Below are 24,947 nucleotides of genomic sequence, written 5' to 3' on the forward strand. Positions count from 1 at the left end.
CACACTAGTGGGAGAGGAGAGGTATTTATGTGATATACTAAAAGTAACTACCATAAAAAGTAGATTGTTTTGACCTGAAAACATGAATGGTCAAAGTGCTTACTCTATGTAGATTGTAACATTTACAATTTGTGAAAAAAAACTATTGCCTCAAACAGGCCCAAACATATTTTCTGAATATTGGAAAGCTCATCAATGGTCATGAAAAGATTCTTGAAAGTCACATTACAATGGAACTGATACCTTAAAGGACATGTTAACCCCACACACAAAAATTTAAAGGGGACCCGTTACCCTAAGAAATAATTCCAAATGGTTTTCTATGGTGTTTGTCATGTAAAATAAACTTCACTTACACTATAAAAATGGTTTTAATCTTATTTTCTTTAGCCTTGAAATTCACAATTGCAGCCATTGAAGACAGTCGCCATTTTGTGGACACTGTTATTAAGGCAAGCTTTGTATCTTTCCAAAATCTTTTTTCTGTGCCAGAATGGGGGGGCCTGATGCTCATGCCTATGCTCTGGTTACAAAATTAGAAGGTGGGGAGCGAGATTGAATGAGAGGAGTGAAGCAACATCTAAGAAGTTCTGAATTGAAAGTGAAAGTAACTGCCAGCCCCACCTCTTTGCCTAAGGCATAGAGGTGGGGCAGGCAATATATGATTTACAGTTGGGATTTTTAAATGCTTTTATAATGGGTATGGATTTGTTAATAAAAAATGAGTTTGGGTTTCATGTTTAATTTGAAAAGGACTTTTATTTTACAGCTTTTTATGCCTGGGTGACAGATCCACTTTAATCAGTGAACAGCCTCTTTGAAATCTTTCAATAACTGCCACACTGGTTGTCCAGAGGTTAATAGTAAGGCTGCAGCATCTCCTTAATCACTTAAGATTTCCTTCTCCTCCTGAAACCCACTCGGCCCCCCTCCCTCAGGAATTTGCTTTGACTTCTGGCTTGTGGGCATGCTCAGTTGTTCTAAGATCAGATTACTAAACACGCCCTCCAGTCTAGCAGCCAGTAAAGAGATGGCATTGCTGGTTCCCATAGAAACTCAGCTCTAGTTGTCTGCTTTATTTTTTTTCTCCTGAGCTCAGCTTTACCATTACAGTGCTCAAACAAAGCAGAACTTTTATCAAAGCCTGTGTGAGCCTGTATTCTTGATGAAATGTATGCTGAATAAGGGTCTGTGTGTGTGTGTATGCTGTTTGCAGATTTAAATGTATCTGATTATGTATCAGAGGAAATATAGCCACCGGGTGAAAGCTGCTATTTGCTTTAGGAAAATGTGATGGTGCTGGCAAGTAGAGGGGATATATGCAGTACAAATGATGCCATTTGGATGGGGGAGATGTGCCCAACTGATAGACATTGTAGGCAAATGTAGGCTTTACTTGTCCTTTAAAAGACTATTGGGACACTAGCATCCCTCTCTTTTTAGCCAAAATGGGATACAATATTTTAACATGAAAAATGTATTTATGCTTTTTACCGTTCACTGCAAGAGGATCAATATGCAAAAGGGGTGTTAGACCTCTAAATCAAAATAACTGCGTAGCAAAAAAATGTAGTAAGCATATGGGTGGTGTCCTTAACAAGGCAGCAGTACCAGGCTTCAAATTGTCATATTTAGTTACCAGCTTCAGCTGCAACCTGCCTTTTAGTTTAGGATGTTGAGATGGTGGTGGTGATTATGTTGCTGATTTATTGAAAAACATAACATTGATTTCATGCACACTTAATTAACAGTATACCCAAGAAACTGCAAGGTGTACTGTAAAAAGAGTATTAGGCAAGAAGTGCTGTATTACAGCCCCAAGTGCCCCAACAAGTTAGCTTTAGGTTTCTAGTCTCATTTTAAACTGTACCATAAAAGGATAAACTATAGCAGGAAATAAATGATTTAGTGTACTTGTAGATTAGGGCTCTCTAAATTAGTGCCAATGTGGTCCTTGTCAGACAGGAATTCAAACCTGTGTGATTATCAACTTTTACTCATATAGGGGCCAATAAACTCTGCAGTCCTTTAGTCTTGTTCTGAGGCCATACCTGACTTCAGTATGATCTAAATTTTGGTTTTCATATCTCCTGCTAATGCCTTTTGTCTGCTGCTTGCCGATATTTTTATGAGCACCTTAAAACCTTATCTTTGTTTGCAACATATTTGTTTTTGTATTTTATGTTTCTTGACCTTGCAATTTTTTGCAAAGTTCAGGTGACAACTGTTCTCACTTATGTTGCACAGACATCCGTGGTAGGCAAGTTATTTGAAGGCTTGTTAAGGGATCTAATACAAAATTATGTAGTGGAGAATGGCATTATGAGCAGTAATCAGCATGGCTTTATGAAGGACAGGTCATGTCAGACCAATTTAATTGCTTTTTATGATGAGGTAAGTAAGAAGCTGGACAGTGGGGATGCAGTAGATATAATCTATTTGGATTTTGCCAAAGCATTTGATACCGTTCCCACAAACGACTGCTCTCTAAACTAAGGTCTATTGGTCTTAGTGAAGTCGTTTGCACATGGATAGAAAACTGCCTACAGGATCGGGTACAGAGGGTTGTTGTTAATGGTACATTCTCTACATGGAGTAAATTTCTCAGTGGGGTCCCTCAGGGTTCTGTACTGGGTCCACTTTGTTTAACTTGCTCATAAATGACTTAGGGGAGGGTATTATAAGCAATGTATCAGTGTTTGCAGATGACACAAAACTCTGCAGACCAGTCAATTCTATCCAGGATGTGGCATCCTTGCAGCAGGATCTTGACCAACTGGCAATCTGGGCAGCTAAGTGGGCAGATGAGATTTAATGTGGATAAATGTAAGGTCATGCATGATCCCCACCTTCATGTAGCCTACCGTCATCTTTTTATAACCTAATGTGTGCCAGCCTATCTGCATTCCAGCTGGATGGCTCAAATTGTGTCAGAGATGTCTCTGGCCAAGGGCAATGACAGAAGTAGCAGTTTGTTGCTTGTAGGAGAGGCAATCATATTATCCAAAAATACCTTGTAATGCACAAGAATGGGGTCACAGAATGTAAAACACTTTACATTTGGTGATCCAGCTTAATCATGGAAATTGTGAAGGCATTTTCCCATGATAAAGCCTGATTACAGCAAATGAAGCAGGGTAATACTGGTAATTTAAGTATCTAGCTCAAGTATTAACAAAAAATGCAGAATTCCATATTTATGTTGAGCATAAGTCCTAATTATTGAACTCATGTTAAAAAATGCTGTATGGCAGGGGTCCCCAATCTTTCTTGTGAGCCACAGTCAAATGTAAAAAGTATCATAAAAGTTCATGAAGGTGCCAAATAAGGGCTAAGATTGGCTATTAGGTAGCCTCAATGCACACTATCAGCTTACAGGAGGCTTTATTTGGTAGTAAATCTTGTTTTTAGTCAACCAAAACTTGCCAGCAAGTCAGGAATTCCGACATTACTACCTGGTTTGGGGGCACTGAGAGCAACATCCAAGGGGCTGGTGAGCAACATCTTGCTCACCCACTGGTTGGGGATCACCGGTGTATAGTGTTAAAACCACATTTGTACTTACATACAGTGGATATAAAAAGTCTATACACCCCTGGTAAAATGTCAGGTTCCTGTGCTGTACAAAAATGAGACAAAGATAAATCATTTCAGAACTTTTTCCACCTTTAATGTGACCCATAAACTGTACCACTCAATTGAAAAACAAACTGAAATCTTTTAGGTGGAGGGAAGAAAACCAAGAAAACTAAAATAATGTGGATGCATAAGTGTGCACACTGTCTTCTAACTGGGGATATAGCTGTGTTCAGAATTAAGCAATCACATTCAAAACCATGTTAAATAGGAGTCAGCATACACCTGCCATCATTTAAAGTGCCTCTGATTAACCCCAAATAAAGTTCAGCTGCTCTAGTTGGTCTTTCTTGACATTTTATTAGTCACATCCCAAAGCAAAAGCCATGGTCCACAGAGAGCTTCCAAAGCATCAGAGGGATCTCATTGTTAAAAGATATCAGTCAGGAGAAGGGTACAAAAGAATTTCCAAGGCATTAGATATACCATGGAACACAGTGCAGACAGTCATCATCAAGTATGTTTGGTGCAAAAACAATACTGCACATCACCAAAAGAACACCATACCCACAATGAAGCATGGTGGTGACAGTCTTAGTTAAGGTAGAGGGAATTTTGAACAGTTCCAAATACTAGTCAATATTGGCACAAAACCTTCAGGCTTCTGCTAGAAAGCTGAACATGAGGAGGAACTTCATCTTTCAGCATGACATTGATCCAAAGCATACGTCCAAATCAACAAAGGAATGGCTTCACCGGAAGAAGATTAAAGTTTTGGAATGGCCCAGCCAGAGCCTAGACCTGAATCCGATTGAAAATCTGTGGGGTGGTCTGAAGAGGGCTGTACACAGGAGATGCCCTCGCAATCTGAAAGATTTCGAGTGTTTCTGCAAAGAAGAGTGGGCAAATCTTGCAAAGTCAAAATGTGCCATGCTGATAGACTCATACCCAAAAAGACTGAGTGCTGTAATAAAATCAAAAGGTGCTTCAACAAAGTATTAGTTTAAGGGTGTGCACACTTATGCAACCATATTATTTTAGTTTTAGTCCAATGGTTTTAATAGGTATTCGCAAGTGTATGTAAAGTTATAGGAAGTTTAAATGGGAAAAATTCGGATTGGATACGATAATTTCTCAAGATCGCAAATATCATGACGAAAATGCTTACGAAAAAATTGTATTAGTCACGATAATATCGTATTGGCGATCCGAAAGTCACGAAATGTTCATACCGAATTATTGTAAACAGCGGCAGAACCTTTCCGAATTTTTCGCGCAAGCGCACAAAAAAGTCGCTCAAGCATATGAAAGAGTTGCGCAAGCGTGAAAAAAAAACGGCGATGTATCACGAGTCTGGTCTTCTCCGCTTTTTTTTTTCCTTGTGCAGGTGACTTGCAACATTGTTTCAGGAGTCAGAGTCAGGACCTGCAGTGAATGTAACCAGTCAGATATAGCTTTCCACAATCAAACAACTTTACAACCACTTAGAAATACATTTACTTTCATTATTCAGAAATCATTCTTGGGTGGCAAACCCTTTTTTCATTTGCACAAAGAAATATTTTTTCCTTAAAAAGATATTCACAATAAAAAAAAGAACATAAGGTTTAAACTTTACTGCAAAACCATATTGTAGCGAAATCAAAGGTATATCTTGTAGCTGACACTGTGTTCATTTACTCGCTCTAGACCTGACAAGATTCAAGAGGCGAACAAATAGCAGAGTTACAAGGCATGGGTGAAACTATACACTGCATTACAGATATACATGTACGCGCTTGCTCAGAAAAACAACTTCTTACGCACGTACTCGCTTGCTTTATAGAATACTCTCCTTAAGTGCTGTAGGTCTTCTGTAATACGTAGTTCTTATTGTAAAAGAAACTATAATAGTGCAGTACAACCGTGGAGCCTAAACGCTTTACGCCGCATCTACATACAGGAGCAAACATAAAAATGATGAAACACTGACTTCTTCAAGAATAAGCTTGCCTAGCCTGCTGTTCAGGACATGCCTAACAAGCCGATAAGTCAATCGACTTCAACTCACAACCTTCGTTTCCCCCCGCCCCGCTGCACTCCTCCTCTCCCTGTCTGTTACTTTCTTGGTTTCCATCCTCCTGATCTCTCTTCTCTATCGATGGGGGCCTTAAAACCGACTGTTATGGGTTTGGTCGAGGGCGACTTGAAACTGTCTTGAGTTCAAGCGCTCTCTAAAATATATTATATATATTTTTTCATAAAGACACGATTTTTAACACAAAAACAGATGACTAGAACTGCATTATTTCTAAGACACACTGGAAAGGATAAATTACTTTAAACTTTTTCTGAAGGTACATAATTAATTCTGTCATACTACACAAGCTCTATCCCCCTCAGTCTTCGGGCGTCTCATAAAATTGGATACTTTCAAGCGAACCACGATCCTCAATTTAGATTTTTACATGGCCACGATTGAAATGACCATTTATCTAAGTACCTTCACAAATAGGCTCAGTATACGTTTTAGCTTGCCCTCTACGGAAACGTTCGAAACGATGACAGAAATTATTTTTCACCATCTAAACACCGAGTCTTTCTCAACAGACTCTTAATCGCCCTTACAGAGTCCAAGAGTAAGTCCTTAACTTGGCTATTCATAATGCAAGGAGCCCAAAACCTGGAAAAAAAGTAAATTAACACCACACTCTGTTAAGGGTGGAAGCTCTTCTGCCCAATCAGGTGTAGCGTCTGCAACGTTTACATATTTAGGATCTGACATCTTCTGAAGAGAAAAAAAATCACTTCTCCTGGATGTCAGGCCGAGGGTAGCCTTGAAACCAACTCAAAATATTCTCATTACTCGTTTAGATCATTCAGCCTTCCTAGGGGAGCCTTGAAACCTTTGCAGCCCATGGTCCGTAACTGGGTTTATAGGAATGGCTGTGGGCCAAAGTGTTTACATGCATTTGATTGACATGGACATAGTCCAATCCTATGTTTACTATGTGCTCACTGGTTGGACAGCCCCAGAGGGGGCGTATCTAGGGACACAATGCTTGTTTCATTACTAAATCTGAGCGCGTTGTTGGGGGACATTGTTGGTATAAAATGTATTTTCTTCGAATTTTGTTTAGACGGCATCGGAATTGGAATATGGCAATGGGACCTGGATGTTAAAGGAACGATCTACAATTTATACCTTGTTTAAAGGCAAGCCTTCCTGGATGTTTCAGTTTAATAAACCACGGACTCTGGATATTACACTTCCCGAATCACAAAGAAATGACACTAGAATGAGTTGCAGAGCAACTTAGCCAGCCGAAAGGTAAAGATGCTGCATAACTGCATAATTCAGTATGCAAGCCGTTTTGCGACAGTGTAATCGCCCTCCAAAATCCAGAACTGCGTTTTCCATATTTATGTGTAATGCTCATGTGTTGTTAAAGAGGTCTTCATAGAACTGCAGAGAGGAGAGTTTTAGTAGGGACTGGAGACCTGTTCTAGTGGTTTAATTAAAAACAGGGATTCAGCCATTTTAACTCAGTGCCAGTTGCCTGTTTCTATGTTAGCTTCCATATCACTGTAGCCTTAGCTTTCGCAATAGCGATCATGTTATTCAACGAGTTGGGACTATGGTGAGAAATATGTGATGCATACGCGCATGTAAACATGTGTTGTGTGTGTCAGTGATTATGTTGTCACGCATACATATTCTTTTTGATGTTTTTGAGTTTAAATTTTGTTGTTTATACCGTTTCTTATTTTTATCAAATTGAATTTAGGGCGAATTCAAAAGTTTTGGTCTATGCGTTTCATTTGTTGTTGGATATATGATATAGGCAGCTGAGGTAATTGCTTATGTTCAGCTGAACAACATTAATACATTGTTTATATGGACAGACACGTTTCATTGATTAATACATAGAATTTTTGTCTCCTTCAGAATTTAAGGGACACTGGTATGTCCACTTTCAGTTTATTTTCTTTTCATAGATAACTAAGAAATCTTGGATGAAAATAGATCCCTTCCAAATATGAACAGGGTAAGGGGGTGTGACCCTCTCGTATTTATATAAGTGAATATTGTCTGCCTATATTCCTGTATAAAACCTCCTCCTGATGTATTTTGTATTAAGAAAATATAATTACATTTTGCATTTTTGTGATGATTATTTTATGTAAATTTTCATAAAAATGTAGATTTTAAACTGTAAAAGATGTAAAGATATTTTATATATTAGTACAGTCTGTAAGGATTCTTAAGCTGTGTGTGTCAGACAACACATACTTGCATGTTAACCTTAGTTTCATGTGAAGCCAATTAACCAATAATTGGGGGTGGAGGTTGGTAGGTAGAAGGTTAAAGTTCAAATATTTTCTGGCTGGTATCAAACCCAAGACCACCGCTATCCAATGTTGCAATTTTAACCACTGTGTTACCCTACCATGTCAGATGTTTATATAAGTTATTTTTTTAATTTGCTGCCGGTGATTCATATTTGTAATTAGTTAAGCATAATTTGTGAGTAGTTCAAGAATTTTATGGCCATGCAAAGGTAATGTTACACACAAACATTTGTGTAATTTTAAAGAAAAGTCTCTGTTAAAAAAATTTTTTACGAGTCCCTTCCAAATAAATTTAAATTGTTGTTAATATTGTACAAGAGTTTTGTTTTTATTAATAATTGTGCTCATGTATAACACCACAGTTTTTTTTCAATTTAATTGGAACAGATCTGCAACAGTTATTTGACTTAGTGGCATGTCTGGAAAAAGAACAGGCAAATAAATTGCCACAGGTCTTATTTTATTAAATGTATATATCTGCCCAGAATTAACACTAAGGTAACTAGTAAATTGCTACGGATTATGCAAACTGTAGCGTTTTTTTTTCATCTTTCTATAAATACAATATTTTTGGTAATTTTAGGATTTGTAGCTGTATGATTTCATGTAAAAATCTTCTGCATTTTTCTCTAGGGTTATGCATATCCTTTGAACCATGGCATGGATAAAGAGAGTGGCGTGAGAATGGATGGCCGAGAGTTTGTACACATACCTCCACCACTTCTACCTGGGCTTCCTTTGGAGGGAGTCCGAGGTGGAGTTGTTGGTGCTACTGGGCGTCTTGTATCATCTACTGGACATCTTTCTCCACTGCCAACAACAAAGTACCTACCAACAGCTCTCACTTTACACTCCCACCCAGGTAAGGTGTTAAATTTGTAAATATCTGTATCCCAGTATGCTCCTGGTACTGTGCTCTTGGTTTCTGTAATGCTGTCAAATTCAATGACGGTGGAGGGTATTTTTACACAATTGGTGCATGCACATTGACTGCCCTCTGCCAGTTGGGGAGGGGGCAGATGGAGGGCCATGCCTAGGGCTGTGGCTGATATGTATGTTAATGTAATCCCTTTTGTCAAATATATAAATATTTGAAATCACAAAAGAATTCCATAACTATAAATGTGCAAGGGTGAGGGCTGAGTCTTTTTATACAGGTAGTAGAACTCTGAGGTGACTTCTAATATCCTTATATTTTACAAACAAAGATTTTATTTTTATAATGAACAAGTTTCAGTGAGTCATGGGGCACAAATTAAATCAATAAGCAATGATTATAACTCTTGCATCAGTAAGCAACATTGTAGAGTGAATAATGTATACCCTACTGGAAAATATAACCATATTATAAGTCAATAAGACGCTCCATAACCCCTATACAGGCGCAAGGTCAAAGGTCAAGTGCTTTTATACAGGTCATGGAACACCAAGGTGACTTCTAATATCCTAATATGTTAAAACACATCTGTTAATAGTTTCTCCAGCAGAATCCTGGATTCAAATACATTTTTTTAAAGCATAAATATCATTTTTATATTTAATATAGAAATTTCACATTGTAATTTAGAAATAAAAACTATACCATAGAATCATGCCAGCATACCTTTAATATAGTACACAAGTTTTAGTCATGTGACACAAATTACATCACTAAACATAGATTATAACCAGTTGCATAACTTACACTGTTTATAAGGATATGATTTACAGGATATTGCTGGATCTTTTGCTATATAGTTTTCAATATTAAAAACCATGACGGTCAAGTAAGTTTTCAAATACAACAATTTTTAGTTCATCCAGAGAAAGGCAAAAAATATTACATCGGGAACTGTCTTTAGTTTGTCCTAAAGGGGAACAAATCTGAAACAAAACCGTCCCTGTGCTGGCATTGTAATTGTAGAGACCAATTTATTAACATTTAGAAAAATTTAGCATCTTGTGTTTCCAATGATGTTGCCCCAGAAAAATCTTCTACAATGTTTATGAACTTACACAATTATTTACATGAAAGTATATACCATATCTCATGTGACTGTGGTAAATATTGGGTTACTTGCTATAGTGTTATAGTTGTAGTAATTTACTTTCACCGTAAAACAGTTCTGTTCTGTCCCACATTTTTCATAAAAAGTGAAAATGTATTATAATTATATTATTGTATTTATATCTGTTAATTATAGGCTTTTTAACTATTTATGTAAACTTCTTTTAGTTTTTCTTTAGTTTGATTTGTGTGTGCGTGCTTTTAGTAGGTTTTTACACAAAAATAGGATTAGATACTTTTACATATAATATGTAAAATGCTAGTTGTGGCTGTGAGTGGCTAAATACTAAATTATTTTAAAAACTGTTTTATGTGGAATACTTTTTAGAATTCAAAGGGGAACTCTGCTATAGTTTATCAATTTTACAATATGCATTAACATCCCTGAAAATCTTTATTTGTAAATGTAGTTACTATTAGAAGCAGTATTTATCTGGCTTTTTTTTTTTTTTTTTTTATTTCAATAAATTTTTATTTAAATCAGGGTTTTATCTGGCTGTTTTATATTTGGAAAAAATTGTCGGCGACAACCCATTTTACTTGGCTGGCTGTTAAATATTCTTTGCATTTATATCCATTCTGGGTCAGAAAAGCATACAAGTAAATGCAATTTTTTAATATGGCCTCCTGTTTATATAGTTTATTTTTACTTATGGCAAACAGTGATCAACTGTGCATATGCAGTGTTTCTCAGTAGGTTACTGTAACACTGACAGGACAAATTTTTATTGTATATGACATCTAGAAGCAGCCCTCTGACATTTAGCAAAATCTACAGATTGTCTGTCCTGACTTGGTGGTTGCTTATAATGTAGTCAAGGAAAGTTAGGGCGACGCAAGTCCCTTTCTCAGCTATTACCGTTTCTCAGTATTTGTATTGGCTGACAATACATTCATTTTGTGCTATGTAAATGATTGAGGAAAGGGATGTGAGCAGTACGCTGCCCTAATTCTTCCTAGAAAACCTTCCCTAATCCCAACCCAATGCAGTAGAGGCGAGGCTTTTGGTGCCCATTCCCTTTATTGGGATAGCGCAAGGTAAATGAATATTGTATATGAAAATGTACATTTTTTTTTTTTAGTCAGTAGAGATCTGTGGTAAAGACTTATCAAAAGGAAAGTCTCCCCTTTAGGTATGTTTTGACTACCCAAGAGCGCTGCAACAGTCAAAAACCCCCAGCATAGGCCTTACTCCCTAGTAATGCTGACTTTATTTTTTTCTTTTGTTAGCCCTAAACATTATATGTGCTCAAAAGAACTATTCTGACTAAAAGCCATAGTTTTTTTTTTCCTTTGCTTAATAGGGTTGATGGTGCTTTTGGCTTTTTTTTTTTTTTTTAAAAACCAATATCTTTATTGAACAGCAAGATAATCAAGTACAACATTGGCATAAGTTGTGCATTGGTATTAGTAAAAAAAATCCAAAAGGAATCCAAGACCTAGGAGTCCTACAGAAAATATGAGCTGTGAAGGGTTTAGGGGGGAGGATTATTTTCTATGGAGGCTCCCGTAGGGGGAAGGGGACTGGGGTACCGAGGCAGTCTGTCCAGTGACGCCAAATTTGCATCTAGGTGAGCAGTTTCCCTCTTTTGTCCAGTATAGTCCGCTCTAAAGCAGCAGTGTCATCCATGGATTTTTTCCACTCTTGTGATTTAGGGGGTGTCTGGTCCTTCCAGTGCAAGGTGAGTATTCTCCTGGCATGGAACATGGCTTTCAAGATAAACAATTTTGTATGATTGTCCAGAGTGTCATTTAGGTCCACTGTTAATAAGCAGTTTCTAGCAGTACCCGCTGCCCAGCCCGGGATTGCAGCGGTAAGCCACCCTGTTATTTCACCCCAGTATTTTTTTTAGACTTGGGCAACTCCATAGGGTATATACTAGTGTAGCGGTCTCAGAGCCACATCTTGGGCACAGAGGTGAGGCCAGTACTTTCATAGCATACAATCTTTGTACTGTATAGTAGGCTCTATGGATAAGATACAATTGTAGCAGGCTGTGTCTATTAGAGAATGAGACCAGTTTTGGGGTGGAGAGTATCCATTCCCACTGAACATCAAAGAGGGCCCCCAACTCGCCCTTCCAGGCATCACGTGCTCGCACTTCAGGGTCTACATGCTGTGGTTTATACAGTTGTTTATACAAGCTCGAGATTTTGCCCTTGTGAGCTAGTAATAATAAAGTGTCTATTATTGAAGACTTGGCTACCGAAATGTTGGAGCGGGCAGATTGAGAGGTAAGGGCCCTTGCCAGTTTGTGGTATGTTAGCCATTGCGTGGAGGGGAGATGCCTGGTATCGCATAGCTGTTGCAGGGGTATGACTTGGTTGTCAACCCAGACATCCCCAATTGTGGTGAGACTAAGGGTGTACCAGACTTTAGGAGGATTATGCGGTACCAGTTGTGGGAAGTCAGGGTTGTGCCAGAGGGGAGTCTGGGGTGGATATTGATTTAGTTTAATTAACTTATGCCCAGCCTGGAGAATTTTATTCTGGAGTACCAGTATAGATGAGGCGTGTCTTGGTAGTTTTTTGGACAGTAAAGAGGGCCAGGGGGGTCCCTGGGCACCAGTAACCTGAGCCCACAGCTGATATAGTGGGGGGGATATGTCCGAGTGGACCATTGGGGAAATGTGTTAATTGGGCCGCCACATAGTAGATATAAACATCTGGAAGTGCCAGTCCCCCCCGTCTCTGGGCCTCATAAGAGTAGTTAAGCGTAGCCGGGGTCTAGAGGTGCCCCAGATGAATTTGCTGAGCAATGAGTTCAGTTGGGCAAATACCTTTTTAGGGATGTAAATTGGGGAGTGCCATAGCGCATACAGGACTTTTGGTAGCAGAAACATTTTGATCAGTTGGATTCTCCCGGCTGGTCCCACTGGCAAGGTTTCCCAGGCTTTCAAATTTATATTGTGCCCACTGAAAGAGACTCTCTATGTTGAGGCTATGGTATTGTGATATTGGTAGCGCAATCTGTATACCCAGGTAGGTGAATTTGTTAGAGACCTGCAGTGGGCATGTATCGAGGGGTTCATTAGGTTGTTGCTTATCCACCAGAAAAAGTACTGATTTGGCCATATTGGTTTGTAGCTCTGAGATCCTACCAAACCTCTGTGTGAGGTCAATCAGTGCAGTCAGGGAAGGGCCTCTATCTCCGAGATAAACTAAAGTGTTGTCCGTGTAGAGCTGCACTTTTTCATTAAAGCCGGGGTATTCAAATCTTGTGATCTGGGGGTGTGCCCGCACTGCCTGGGCGAAGGGTTCTATGGCTATGGCAAAAAGCAGGGGAGATAGCGGACACCCCTGTCTTGTGCCCCTGGATAGTGCAAAAGCTGGGGTGGTAAGGGAGTTGATGCGGATACTGGCCATGGGGTATTTATAGAGGAGCTGTACCATTTGTATATATTTTTTACCAAATCCAAAGTGGGTAAGTACTTGCCAGAGATAAGGCCACTCTACTGTATCGAATGCCTTTGTAATGTCAAGGGCTGCTATGGCTCTAGCCCCCAGGCCAGCAGAGGCATGTGCTAGATTTAGATACAGCCGTCTAGTATTTAGGGCCGCAGTTTTTGCGGGGATGAATCCTATCTGATCGGGGTGAATTATTTTAGTAATTACCCTGCTCAGTCTGCGGGCCAGTACTTTGGCAAAAATTTTCACATATGCTGTGAGGAGGGAAATTGGCCTAAACGATTCACACAGTTGTGAGTCTTTGCCCTGTTTAGGGAGGAGAACAATTGCTGCTTCATAGAGGGATTCGGGGAATTGGCCAAGTTGTACAGCTTCTTTAAAGAGCCTGAGCAGTAGTGGAGTTAGTAGTTTAGAGTGCCTCTTATATATTTCTATAGGGAGACCATCGGCCCCTGCAGCCTTGCCTAAGGGGAAGGCATTTACCGCTTCTTGTATCTCCATTTCAGTGAGCTCAGAGTCTAAATGATTACTATATTCACGGGGCAGCGTCGGGAGAGCTAGTGAAGCAAGAAAGGAATTAATTTCTGGTTCTGTGGCTGTAAGTTTTTTCTTGTACAGGTCCGTATAGAATGTGACCAATATTTCTTGGACCGCTTGGGGATCGGTATGTAGTCTACCTAGGGAGTCTCTCAGTGCAGCGACTGGAGGGGGGGTAGTATGGGCTTTGGCCAGGTGTGCTAACATTCTGCCCGCCCTCTCACCCTGCTCATATATATTTGTTTTGGTAAAATAAAGCTTATTTAGTGCTTTTAATTTTAGTGGCTTGGGCGTAGTTATTTTGTGCTTCATTAAGTAGTTTTAAGTTATCTGGAGAGGGGGAGGCAGCTGCAGCCGCATCTAAGTGAGAAACTTGTGACTCAAGTGCCTGTATCGCTTTTTGAGCCTGTTTCTTGTATGCCGTTATTTCAGCAGATATTGAATTTCTTATATATATTTTCAGAGAGTCCCAAAAGGGAAGTATGAAGTCAACTGATTGGTTTAAAGCTATAAAGTCGTTTATAGTATCATCTATCGCTTTGGAGTTGTCCAGGCTGTGTAACCATACTGGATTATGGAGGGGCGTGGGCTCTTAATGATGTGTGTGCTGCCGCTGGCCGGCAGCCTATCAGAGAGGCCGCCGGACCGCGATGACGTCATCGCGCCGCCAGACGCGGTTTTGCGGCTCCAAGTTTTTTTTTCTTTTGGAAAACGGGTCCAAGTGGCTCTTTATGTATTAAAGGTTGCAGACCCCTGGGCTAGAGTGTGCAAAACCTCTCCCTCAAATGGAGGGGGGATGTAAATATTGACTAAAAGCATTTCACATGAATAAAAATAGCAGTGGAGGAAAATAAATCTGCCCTTTGGATCGGTCTTCAGGTTGTTAAACCTAAAGAACAGATTTTCCTATGAGGATCAATACCCCTGAGGAGTGCAAGGAATAGGTGGCATGATACGCCCACCCTATCCACGGGCGTTTAAGCGCTAGGATTTTAGAGCCTGTCAGGTGTGTTTCTTGGAGAAAGGCAATGGAGGTAGAGTGTCTTTTAAGGAAATCTAAAACTTGTCTGCGCTTAATTGGGCAGTTAAGGCCCCTCACATTCCAACTTGTTAACTTAATCGCCATGATTTGGGGTTGGGTGAGTATTTAAGGGTATACCTGTTCAAGACTCCCTCCCAGTGCAAACATACATAATACCATACATTTTGTTGTACATAGAGATTATACCAACGTTTGTGCTGAGGAGAAGCACATGAAAAGGGTTTCCCCGAACATCCCCCCCCCTCCCCTTCCACCCGATTCCCAACTTTGGGTAGAACTTGTCCCATAACATAAACCATAACTCTGATCAGTGCTGGGGTGGGTCACACCACTCCGTTAAGCTTCAGCTGTAGAATACTAGCGTTAAAGTACAAAACTGTAACTCGAGTAAATATAATCAACATTGCGTTGAGCCCGCAATGATCCTTACTATAGCAGGGTAGATAACCCGCACCTCGTAGAGGCCTGGTCTGGCCAGGGGGTAAGTGGTGATCTGTGGCGGGTATTAATTACCCAGAGCAGGCCGATCTGGAGCCTTTAGGGGCGAATTCCTCTGGTATCCAACCACATATTAAGCTCCTGTGGTGCTGTGAAGAAAATAAAACGGCCATCCGCTTGCACCCGGAGCCTCGCTGGGTAGAGCATAGCATAGGGAAGACCAGCCTCTCGCAGTCTGACCTTACAGCTTTGGAAGCCAGCGCGCTGTCTCTGTACCTCCATGGAGTAGTCGGCAAAGATGGATATGGCAGATGCTTGGAAGCGCAGAGGACCTTGTGTTCTGGCCAGTGTAAGTATCTTGTCCCGGTCCCGGGCATTTAGTAGTTTGGCGATTAGAGGTCTAGGAGGTGCCCCTGGGGGCGATTGTCTAGCTGGGACTCTGTGTGCCCGTTCAATTGCGAACATGGTAGAGAGCTGTGCGGCTCCAAAAATTTCTTTGAGCCAGGATTCTAGAAATGATTCTGGGGTATTGCCTTCTGCCCGCTCAGGGAATCCTATAAATCGCAGGTTGCTGCGCCGCAATCGGTTCTCTAGATAATCATTTTTGCTCAGACAGTCTACAAGTTGCTTTTGTAGATTACGGTACTGATTAGGCAGATCCCTGCATGAGTCTTCCAAATTGCTGACTCTGGATTCGACTGCTGTAGTGCGGTCATGCAGCTTTTGCAGGTCTGCCTTTATAATGGAGAGGTCGATCTTGATCTCCTCAGTTTTGGTATTTATAAGTGATGTGCAGGAGCTATTGGTTGCTCTAATTTCTGCCATAACATCATGCAGAGTTGGTTCTATACTGCGTGGGGTTGCCCCCGGCGCGGTACTTGAGTGTGCCTGTGCAGCGCTATCAGCGGTACTCACTGTTTGGTCGGGGCTGCTTGCGGCTTGTTCTGAGTCGGCGCCATTTTGGTTTGTTTCCCGGGCACATTTTTCAAGCTGGGCGGCTGCCTCCGAAGCTCGCTTATGTGCCTTGTGTTGCCCCATCTGCTCTCTCTGGGGTAGCGGCAGCCTCGTGGGAGATTCTGGCTCCGTTGCGGAGGGTTTATAGCGGGTTATTCAGGATAATTGCAGGATCAGTTGCGGAGCTCTACCAGGTACGTGCGCTCACATCGGTGGTCAGGCCACGCCCCCCCGGTGCTTTGGTTTTTAACACAACATATAGGGTCTCTCAAGTTAGAGAAGAGGCTCAGCCACTGTTGCAAATAGAAAAGCCCGCTAGTTTGGGGCAAGTATTGAGAAAAGAGGGGTTTTAATTACACTGATATATTTACTGGAGCAATAGTAACCCGTTTTATAAACTTATTCCCGTTAATGTTTTTGTCACAGGTTGTTGAGCAGCTATCCAAAAATCATGCTACAATGGATCTAGTGAGCCCCAATGACCCAGAACGTGTAGCCATTGTTCAAGGTGTTGAACCCCTTGATAATATTTACCATAATGTTATCTCATTTAATGTTTATTTTAAAAAACAAATACACACTGTGGCAACAAAAAGCCTGAATTAAAAACAAAAAAGCAAATTGTAGTTTAAGGGCAATGCGTCAGAGCAAAGATTTGTTTTCTGCTAAAAAATAAAAAAATAACATGGTTTCCATTTGAAATATTAAATCATTACTGTTCCCAATTTATTCCCTTAAAAACTAAATATGTATGGTTTAATTCAGAAGTAAAGAAGTTAATAGGGAAAAAAGGAAGGCATTTAAAATCTTCACGATGGTGGACAGAAGCTGCATTTAATTAATAACACCGTAACATATGTTGTAAAACAGCAATCAGGAAGGCAAGAGGCTAAGAATAACCCAAAAATGTTTAAGTACATTAATAGGAAAAATATGTGGCACAACTGGCTATACAGCAGACCCCGCGGTTGTGGGGCGCACCTCTGGACCGCGGGAGTCTGCTGTATTACAGTCCTTCCTCCCCCTCCCCTCTCCTATATATATTTTTTTTTTTTAATTAAGGTTTTATCTTTGACCCTGCATATGTATTAATATTTGTTATTAATGTTAATTAAAGGAGTATACACCCCCCAGGTATTAAAGCCCCCTTAACTGGCCTGCATCGACCACCCCCCCTCCCTTCTTGCATAGTCTATAACTTTAAAAACTGGCGCTATAGAAAGACCCAACCTAAAAGAGCAGAGCAGCGCAGCAGTGTACCTGGGCACCATCTTCCGTTCATTATGCATTATGACCTACAGTTTCTTCATGCAGGATATTTGAATAAAACTTGACAGTAGCTTGAAGGGAGGGGGGAGCTTTACCGGAGAGGGATCATGCAAGGGAGAGAAGAGCTGCATCTTGAGAGGTGGAAATATCCTTTTAAGAATTTCCCGTCAAAGAGAGAGCAGCATATGGCCAAATCACTGGGCATGTGTCTTTTTTAACTTACTATATAACCCTGTGTCACTTTTAATGTACCTACAGCCTAAGCCTTATTAATTATTTTGCAAACCAAAAATCAGGCCTGGATTTCTGGCAAGGCCCCACAAAGATTTTACGGGGTAGCATGCCGCCCAGCCACACCTGAAGTTTTGTCACATTCGGAGCACTGGGGTTGACACGCCCATCCTCGCTCTGGGTGTAGGATCAAAGGATGCGCTTGCACACGATCCTGGGGGGGCAGTCAGGGTTGCCACCTTTCCGAGGTTGTTGATTCAGGTGGGGATGTGACATTAGTGGCCGGGACATGACATAACAGTGCGGTGACATGCTGTCACAGGGCAGAGCTACTATGCGCCAATCAGCCAATTGCCTCATCAATTTTAGAGAGTCCTGCCCAGCTTTCCAAATTTAAAAAAAAAAAAAAAGCCAGTTTTTACCCGGACAGCCCTTCCAAAAACTGGGCTGCCCGGGTCAAAACCAGACCGGTGACAACCCTAGGGGTGGTAGAGGTTGATGGCCTCTGGGATCCCTAAAAATAAATCCAGCCCTGACAAAAATTAGAATTAGATTTTTTTTACCAGGGCACTAAGCTGCAGGGTTTTTATGTTTTCCCTGAGTTTGAGTTTCTTTTGGGTACTCTGGCTTCATATTTCAGTTCAAAAACATACAGACACTGATTACTATGCTAGAATAAAGGACAGAATAAATAACACCCTAAACTGTATTTTAAGTAAGTTTATCATATTTATTATAGTGTGTAAGGGCATATTTATTATGGTGTGTAAGACATTATCACTGGTGATGTTGAAAGTAGCGAGCAATCAGATCTTTGCTTTTGTTTTCTAACGTGTAGACAACTATTCAAATCTTACTGCTGATTGGTTATGAGCAACATCACTGGTGATGTTGGCTTACCCACTATAATAATTATGTCCCTATGTGTCTATGTAACATTTCAGTTAGTAGAAAAACGATAGCAGGCAACTAGATGAAGTCTTACCCTTTTGTGAACTAAAAGACCTATGCAAACAATGGCCCCAGAACTTTCATTATCAGAGGCATTATCAGAGAACCCACTCCATTTCAGATATCAGACTTGGGGGCAGATTTATTGTGCTTTGTTAAACAAGAAAGCTGCAATTTGCCACACATTGCCAGGCTTCGCAGTGTAAAATCTGCATAATTGTTTTATGAGTTTTTTTTTCCCTGGAACATAAAATCTGGTGTTCTGATGGCAACCTTCTCCATTTATTTTACACAGATTTTTATACCACTTTTTTGGCGAACTTCATTTTACACAGCATAATAAACAGGCCCCATAGTGTAACAGAGAGGTACAGGCAGGAATGAGGCAGAATCAGTCAAGCCAAAGTTTAGGGCAGGCAGCAAGAACCATAGTCAAGGGTCAATAAACAGGGCCAAGCAGAAATAATACTACTACTAGGCTTAAATGGGATCTGACAAAACAGAAGCCAGCTTGGGCAATTATAAGACAGGAAATGGAATGTAAAGGGGACTTAGCATCAAGGAAAAAGGAAATTTTAAAATGATAATGATGATAAAACAAGCACAAGCAATAGCACCATGGCATTACAATACCTGCCCAAGCATCATTATATGCACCTCCAACGTAATTACACAAAAGCTTGCCTGACTAAGGGGTGGGCCCCCAAAAAGTTGCAGTTTAAATAATAAACTTGCAGAGGTTTCCCCGCTTGTAAAAGCTCTGCTGTGCCAGTAATTTTTCTATATTGGACGTGTGGTAGGGTGCAGAGCCTCTATACTGGGCAACAAGCAAATAGTTTTGTGGATGTGCTGGCGATTTCCAAAATATATTAGGACAAATTAATTTTTATTTCTATGTTTAGTATTATAATATATAATATAATAACTATATTGGCACCCCTAAAAGAATAAGCCTTTCCTGTACAAAATGTACTTCTTGTTTAGTACTCCTATTTAAAAATCTAATTGTCTTCTACTCCACTTACCAAGCCCCTTTTAAAATGAATGTATTATGAGAGCAACCCTCCACATAAGCCAGTTCCAAATGCAACCCAGTGGTTCTATCTAGGGGTATGGCAAACAGGATGTTTTGTCAACCATGCTTAATTTTCTCCAGCGCAGGCAACATAACGATGTTCTCTTCCCATCGGCATCAATGTAAAATAACTTAAGTACAAAGTATTGCAGCTTCTGAAAAATCTGCAATAATCCATTCAGCTCTGTAGCGATTACTACTTTTCTATTATCTGTATAAAACTGCAGAAGTATGTATCTATCTACTACAGGTTAGACTTACTTGCTATGGCCCATATAACTTATTATTTGAACTACACATCTTTTTTTCTGAAACCACTTCATAGTAATTAATTCTGTTTACCCCTCCCCCAAAACAATGGTCCTAACACGCAACTTTTTTTTTTTTTTTTTTTTTAGGCATTTCATTCACACTGTATGTACACTGTAGGTTAAAGCGCACACATATACCATGTCACTTTTAGGACTGCTACTTTACACTTATGTTGAGAACATCAAACCTAAAAGCAGCATGCCCTGTCTTAGTCTTTCCAAGTTTTTAGCAAAGTCTTAAAATAATGAAAAAAAATTTCTACTAAATATAATTATTTACTAAGACTAACCCAAAGACACCTATAATACTTTAGCTGTGTCCTGCCAACTGCAACCTAAAATAAAGCAAATCCCTGATTGGTCGCCATGGGTTACTACTTTGTATTCGAATGCAAAAAAACATTTGTATAAAAAATAAAACAGGGTACAACAATAATTTAAATAAACAAGGGTTAATAAAATAGGATCAGAGGTCCCTCGTGACTTCTGGAAGGACCTGCCGATACATAAAGCATTAGGGGGTTTATTATATGGTCCACATATATAATTATACAGTTATAGTACACAAGAGCCATAAATATCCTGTAAACTATATAGTGGCTAATGTACCCCCTACTGAAATTTATAAGCCACTGATGAATTATATGGCTATATAAAAGGAAGCTAATGAAGTCTAGTAATATAACTACTGATGCGTGGGTCACCCAGGAGGAAGTTCAAAAGAAACTTAACATGTTATGGTAAACAAATATCCAGGACCAGAAAGAATTCATCCCAGGGTATTAAACAAGCTTAGCTTTGTGATCGCCAAACCTCTTCACTTGATTTTTCAGGATTCATTGAGGACTGGCAGATTGCTTATGTTGTTCAGTTACTCAAAAAGGTATCCCAGCCTGAAAACTATAGGCCTGTTAGTCTGACATCAGTGGTAGAAAAAACTGTTGGAAGGGGTAATAAGGGACAGGATACTTGAATACACTGAAAATCCCAATATTGTAAGTTTGTTGTTACAATACTATAAGTTTGTTGTGATCAGAGCACCAGAGGCCACTCTTTAGATTAGAGGAACGGAGCTTCCATTTGAAGCAGTTTAAGTGATTTTTCACAGTGAGGGCAGTGAGGTTGTGGAATGCCCTTCCTAGTGATGTTGTGATGGCAGATTCTGTTAATGCCTTCAAGAGTGATTTGGATGATTTCTTAAGCAAGCATAATATTCAAGGCTATTGGGATACTTAAATCTACAATTAGTACTGATGTTGGTGTATATAGTTTATGCACAGTATGTGAGTATATAGATAGATCAGGATAGGTTTGTGTGTGTGCTGGGGTTCACTTGGAAGGGTTCAACTATGTTACTATAAATGCACGAGGCCGAGTACTTTTATACAGGTCACGGCTAAATATCTTTATAAATTTAGTAGGGGGTACATTATGCATTCTGAGCTACAGTTTCCATGCGGTGTCTTACTTTCTAAATATCTCTGGCTTTGCTTTAGATACCACAAAATGGTATGCTTTTGTCCTCTTTGCTGATTTCGGTTTTCTCCTTTTGTTTCCCTGTATTCCCTTCTTTGGGGCTAAATACCTGTATTTGAATTCTAGCAGTTTTTGTTCTGCTCCTTGCCTTCTAGCCTGCTATGGGTGACATTATCAGTTGCAGGTTAAAGAGAATAGGGAGGGGGGAAAGCAAGGGAGACCGAGACCATAGAAAGTAGGTGGGAGGGGGAGTGAGACTTGATCAGTTATCCCCGAGAAATGTTAAAATTTATCAAATGGTCAATACAGAGGAGATACTCTCCCCTAAGCTTTTTTTCTCTTCGGGAATGTTGAGTAGCTATTCATCGCACAAGTGAAACTCGCACGAAAGTCAGTTTAAGGTGATCTTTAAGGATCTGCACAGAAATCTAGCTAACTTTCTCTTCATCTTTATCTGGATCTCTATGATTGAGTTAAGAAGACTCAAAGTAGCTCATCAGTGTGGATACTCATGTGTATGCTATTTAACTGAGGGAAGGCCTTTCTCATTCTAAGGTAAATCCAAATAACTCTGAATATGTATAAATATTTAATTTGGACAGAATACAATCAAACTGCTGCTGGCATTTTTATAACTTAGCACATATGTAAAGTAATGTGTGTAGAATTTAACAATAAAAATGTTGGTAAATGATATTATAAAAAAACAGTTTCTATGACAATTTATATATGTCCATTACTTTATATAAAAACATGAATATAATAAAGGTAAAAAGGAAGCATTGTCAATATTTTTATTCAAGCTACATTTTTAAACTTTGGGTCACTTGTGGATTAGCAAGTAGTACAAAGTTAAAAGGAGGAAGCACTGGCACTATTTAAAGGGATATAGATTTTTAGGAGGAGAGTCATGTTTTTCCCATTTACTAAGTAATAGACTTTAAATAGAATATACTGTGTAGTTATTGTTTTAAGTGCACAAAAGGGTCATTATTGAAATAGATAATGTCCAAAGAATAGTAACAAATGGTATGGAAGGTCTCTGTTAGGAAGGAAGGCTGACCCTGTTGGCAGAGGTGTCTTGAGGGTCTGTGCCAACTGAGGAAGCTATATTGATGCTCCCTGCCATCAGACACATTGCAACAACATTTGATAAAATTAAAATCTATACAATTCATAGTTTAATTTTGGCTTAATTGCATGTATGCAAGGCATGGGGTATGAGCTGAGCTTGGAGGCATGGAGTGGGGTGTAGTGGGTAATTCTGTGTAAGATAGGTTAGATAAGGTAGTGGGTCGATGTGTGGGTCGACAAAAGAGAAGTCAGAGTTTTCAGACGCACCTGATAGGGACACTGATGGCTCAGCTTAATCTACTTGACACAGTATATTGTACATATAGGTTTACTCAAAATGAATGTGAACAAGGCACTGGCGCCAGATGGAATACGCCCTTGGGTATTAAGAGAGCTTAGTTCAGTTTTAGCCAGGCCACTCTTTCTTATTTTCTCAGACTCACTTTCATATGGTATGGTACCTATGGATTGGAGGAAAGCTGATGTAATTCCTATATTTAAAAGGGATTACAATCTCTGCCTGGCAATTATAGGTCAGTAAGTTTGACATCTGCGGTGGGCAAGTTATTTGAAGGCTTGTTAAGGGATCACATTTAAAATCATATTCTGGAGAACGGCATTATGAGCAGTAATCAGCATGGCTTTATGAAGAATAGGTCATGTGAGACAAATTTGATTGCTTTTTTTACGCTGAAGTTAGAGAGGGCGGCTGCAGTAGATGTAATGTATTTGGATTTTGCCAAAGTGTTTGATACAGTGCCCCTAAGATAAGGTATTAATAAATATGTTGTATGTTTGTATATGGATAGATAATTGGCAGCAGAGGTTGTTGTTAAAGGTTCATTCTCTACTTGGAGTAAGGTTCTTTGTGAGGTTCTACAGAGTTCTGCATTAGATTCACTTTTATTTAACTTGTTCATTAAAGGGCTATAGAAAACCAAAAAAACAATTTTCAAAATAATGTACAATAATATTTATCTATAGGTCACATTGATTGTTTCACTGATTGGGCTGTTTATGTAAGTACGGTAATTGTTGCTTGAAGTTCCTAAACCTGACTGTTTTGCCAAACTATCTGACCCTTCTCAACCAATCATTTAAACAGTCATACTGTGCATGTGTTGGCCCCAGGATTGTGGAGAAAGAAGACGTAAGAAAGAAGATTGCTTGCTCACAGGTACCCCAGGCTGGGTCCGTTTTCTACTAACAGGGGCACTGGCCCGGGGTATCTGGTAAGTGATCACAACCACTGGTTGGTGCCTAACATTTAGCACCCCTCAGTGATTGTATCTTTCCTAGGCATAAAAAGTTGAACTTTGACTTGCTTGTGTTATTTGGGTGACTGCTTCTTACTGATTAGTTATCGTACATTATTTTGCTCTGAGCTTTGGCCTTGTATTAGTATTAATACATTTACTACCCCCTGCCATCCATTCTGTCATTTGTTTAGGTGTCTTTTCTCCAAAAAATGTACACTGTATTATATGTAATGAAATGATAAGGGATTGTGCAACCTTAGCTCTTGGTCAGTATTGCTGTTAGTAGGGAAGAATTACACACAGCTTGACTTAAATAGTCATGGAATGTTCGGGGCCACAATGTCATGAAATACTACAGGCCACTGTTACGGTCTTAAAACGCTAGTGCACTTTGTGCATCTGATGCTGCTATCCAGGGAAAATTGGTGTTTTGTAAAATGGGCATAGTTTTGGGGGCATGAAACATTTTGATCAAATCTATTTGCCCCGCTTTTGGAATTTTAAATGTTTGGCATATGGTCTAATCAGTGCTAAATTTATTCTGCATCTTAAGACTGGCAAAATAAAACCAGGAATCATGCAACCAGTGCTATTGCCCCCACAGATCCCTGATCATATAATCAAGCCACTCTGGTTGTCTTACTTGCTTCTGTCTCTGTGCATAATCCCAGAGTCTGTAGTGAAACTGTGTCTCCTTCTCCAGGATACTTGCACTGCTCCGATATCTGTTTTGTGTAGTTCCTCACAGGCCAACGTCATGCCTGTGAATGGAGCTGTGGAAAGAGCGCACAACAGGGGATCCGCTTCTCTTCGCCTGGGTTAAAATTGCAGTAAATCAGATGAACCGCTTTGTATGCAACTGCCCTTAAAGGAGAATGCAAGTCAAAATTTAAAAAAAAACATACTGCCCAATAGTCCTCCTATTGTTTAGTAAAAACACCACACTTTTGGCTCACCTTATCAAATA

At 39.8% G+C, this 24,947-nt stretch overlaps 1 protein-coding gene across 7 annotated transcripts in view; it reads left to right on the forward strand.

Annotated features, from left to right (window-relative positions):
* The first annotated feature begins 6,496 nt into the window (after window positions 1–6,496).
* tnrc18 (zinc finger protein 469) overlaps window positions 6,497–24,947 on the forward strand; it is a 174,673-nt gene continuing 156,222 nt past the window's right edge. For 2 of the 7 annotated variants that reach the window (XM_031892868.1, XM_018097365.2), the window contains exons 1-3: window positions 6,557–6,886; window positions 7,555–7,604; window positions 8,542–8,770. In XM_031892868.1, the coding sequence (XP_031748728.1) occupies window positions 7,596–7,604; window positions 8,542–8,770 (238 nt within the window). In that variant the 5' untranslated portion in view covers window positions 6,557–6,886; window positions 7,555–7,595. Of the gene's footprint in view, window positions 6,887–7,029; window positions 7,197–7,554; window positions 7,605–8,541; window positions 8,771–24,947 lie in introns of those variants that run through there. The other 5 variants (XM_031892867.1, XM_031892864.1, XM_031892865.1 and 2 more) reach the window with 5 other exon arrangements.

This window comes from Xenopus tropicalis, chromosome 9 (assembly GCF_000004195.4).
Source record: "Xenopus tropicalis strain Nigerian chromosome 9, UCB_Xtro_10.0, whole genome shotgun sequence".
Classification (NCBI taxonomy): domain Eukaryota; kingdom Metazoa; phylum Chordata; class Amphibia; order Anura; family Pipidae; genus Xenopus; species Xenopus tropicalis.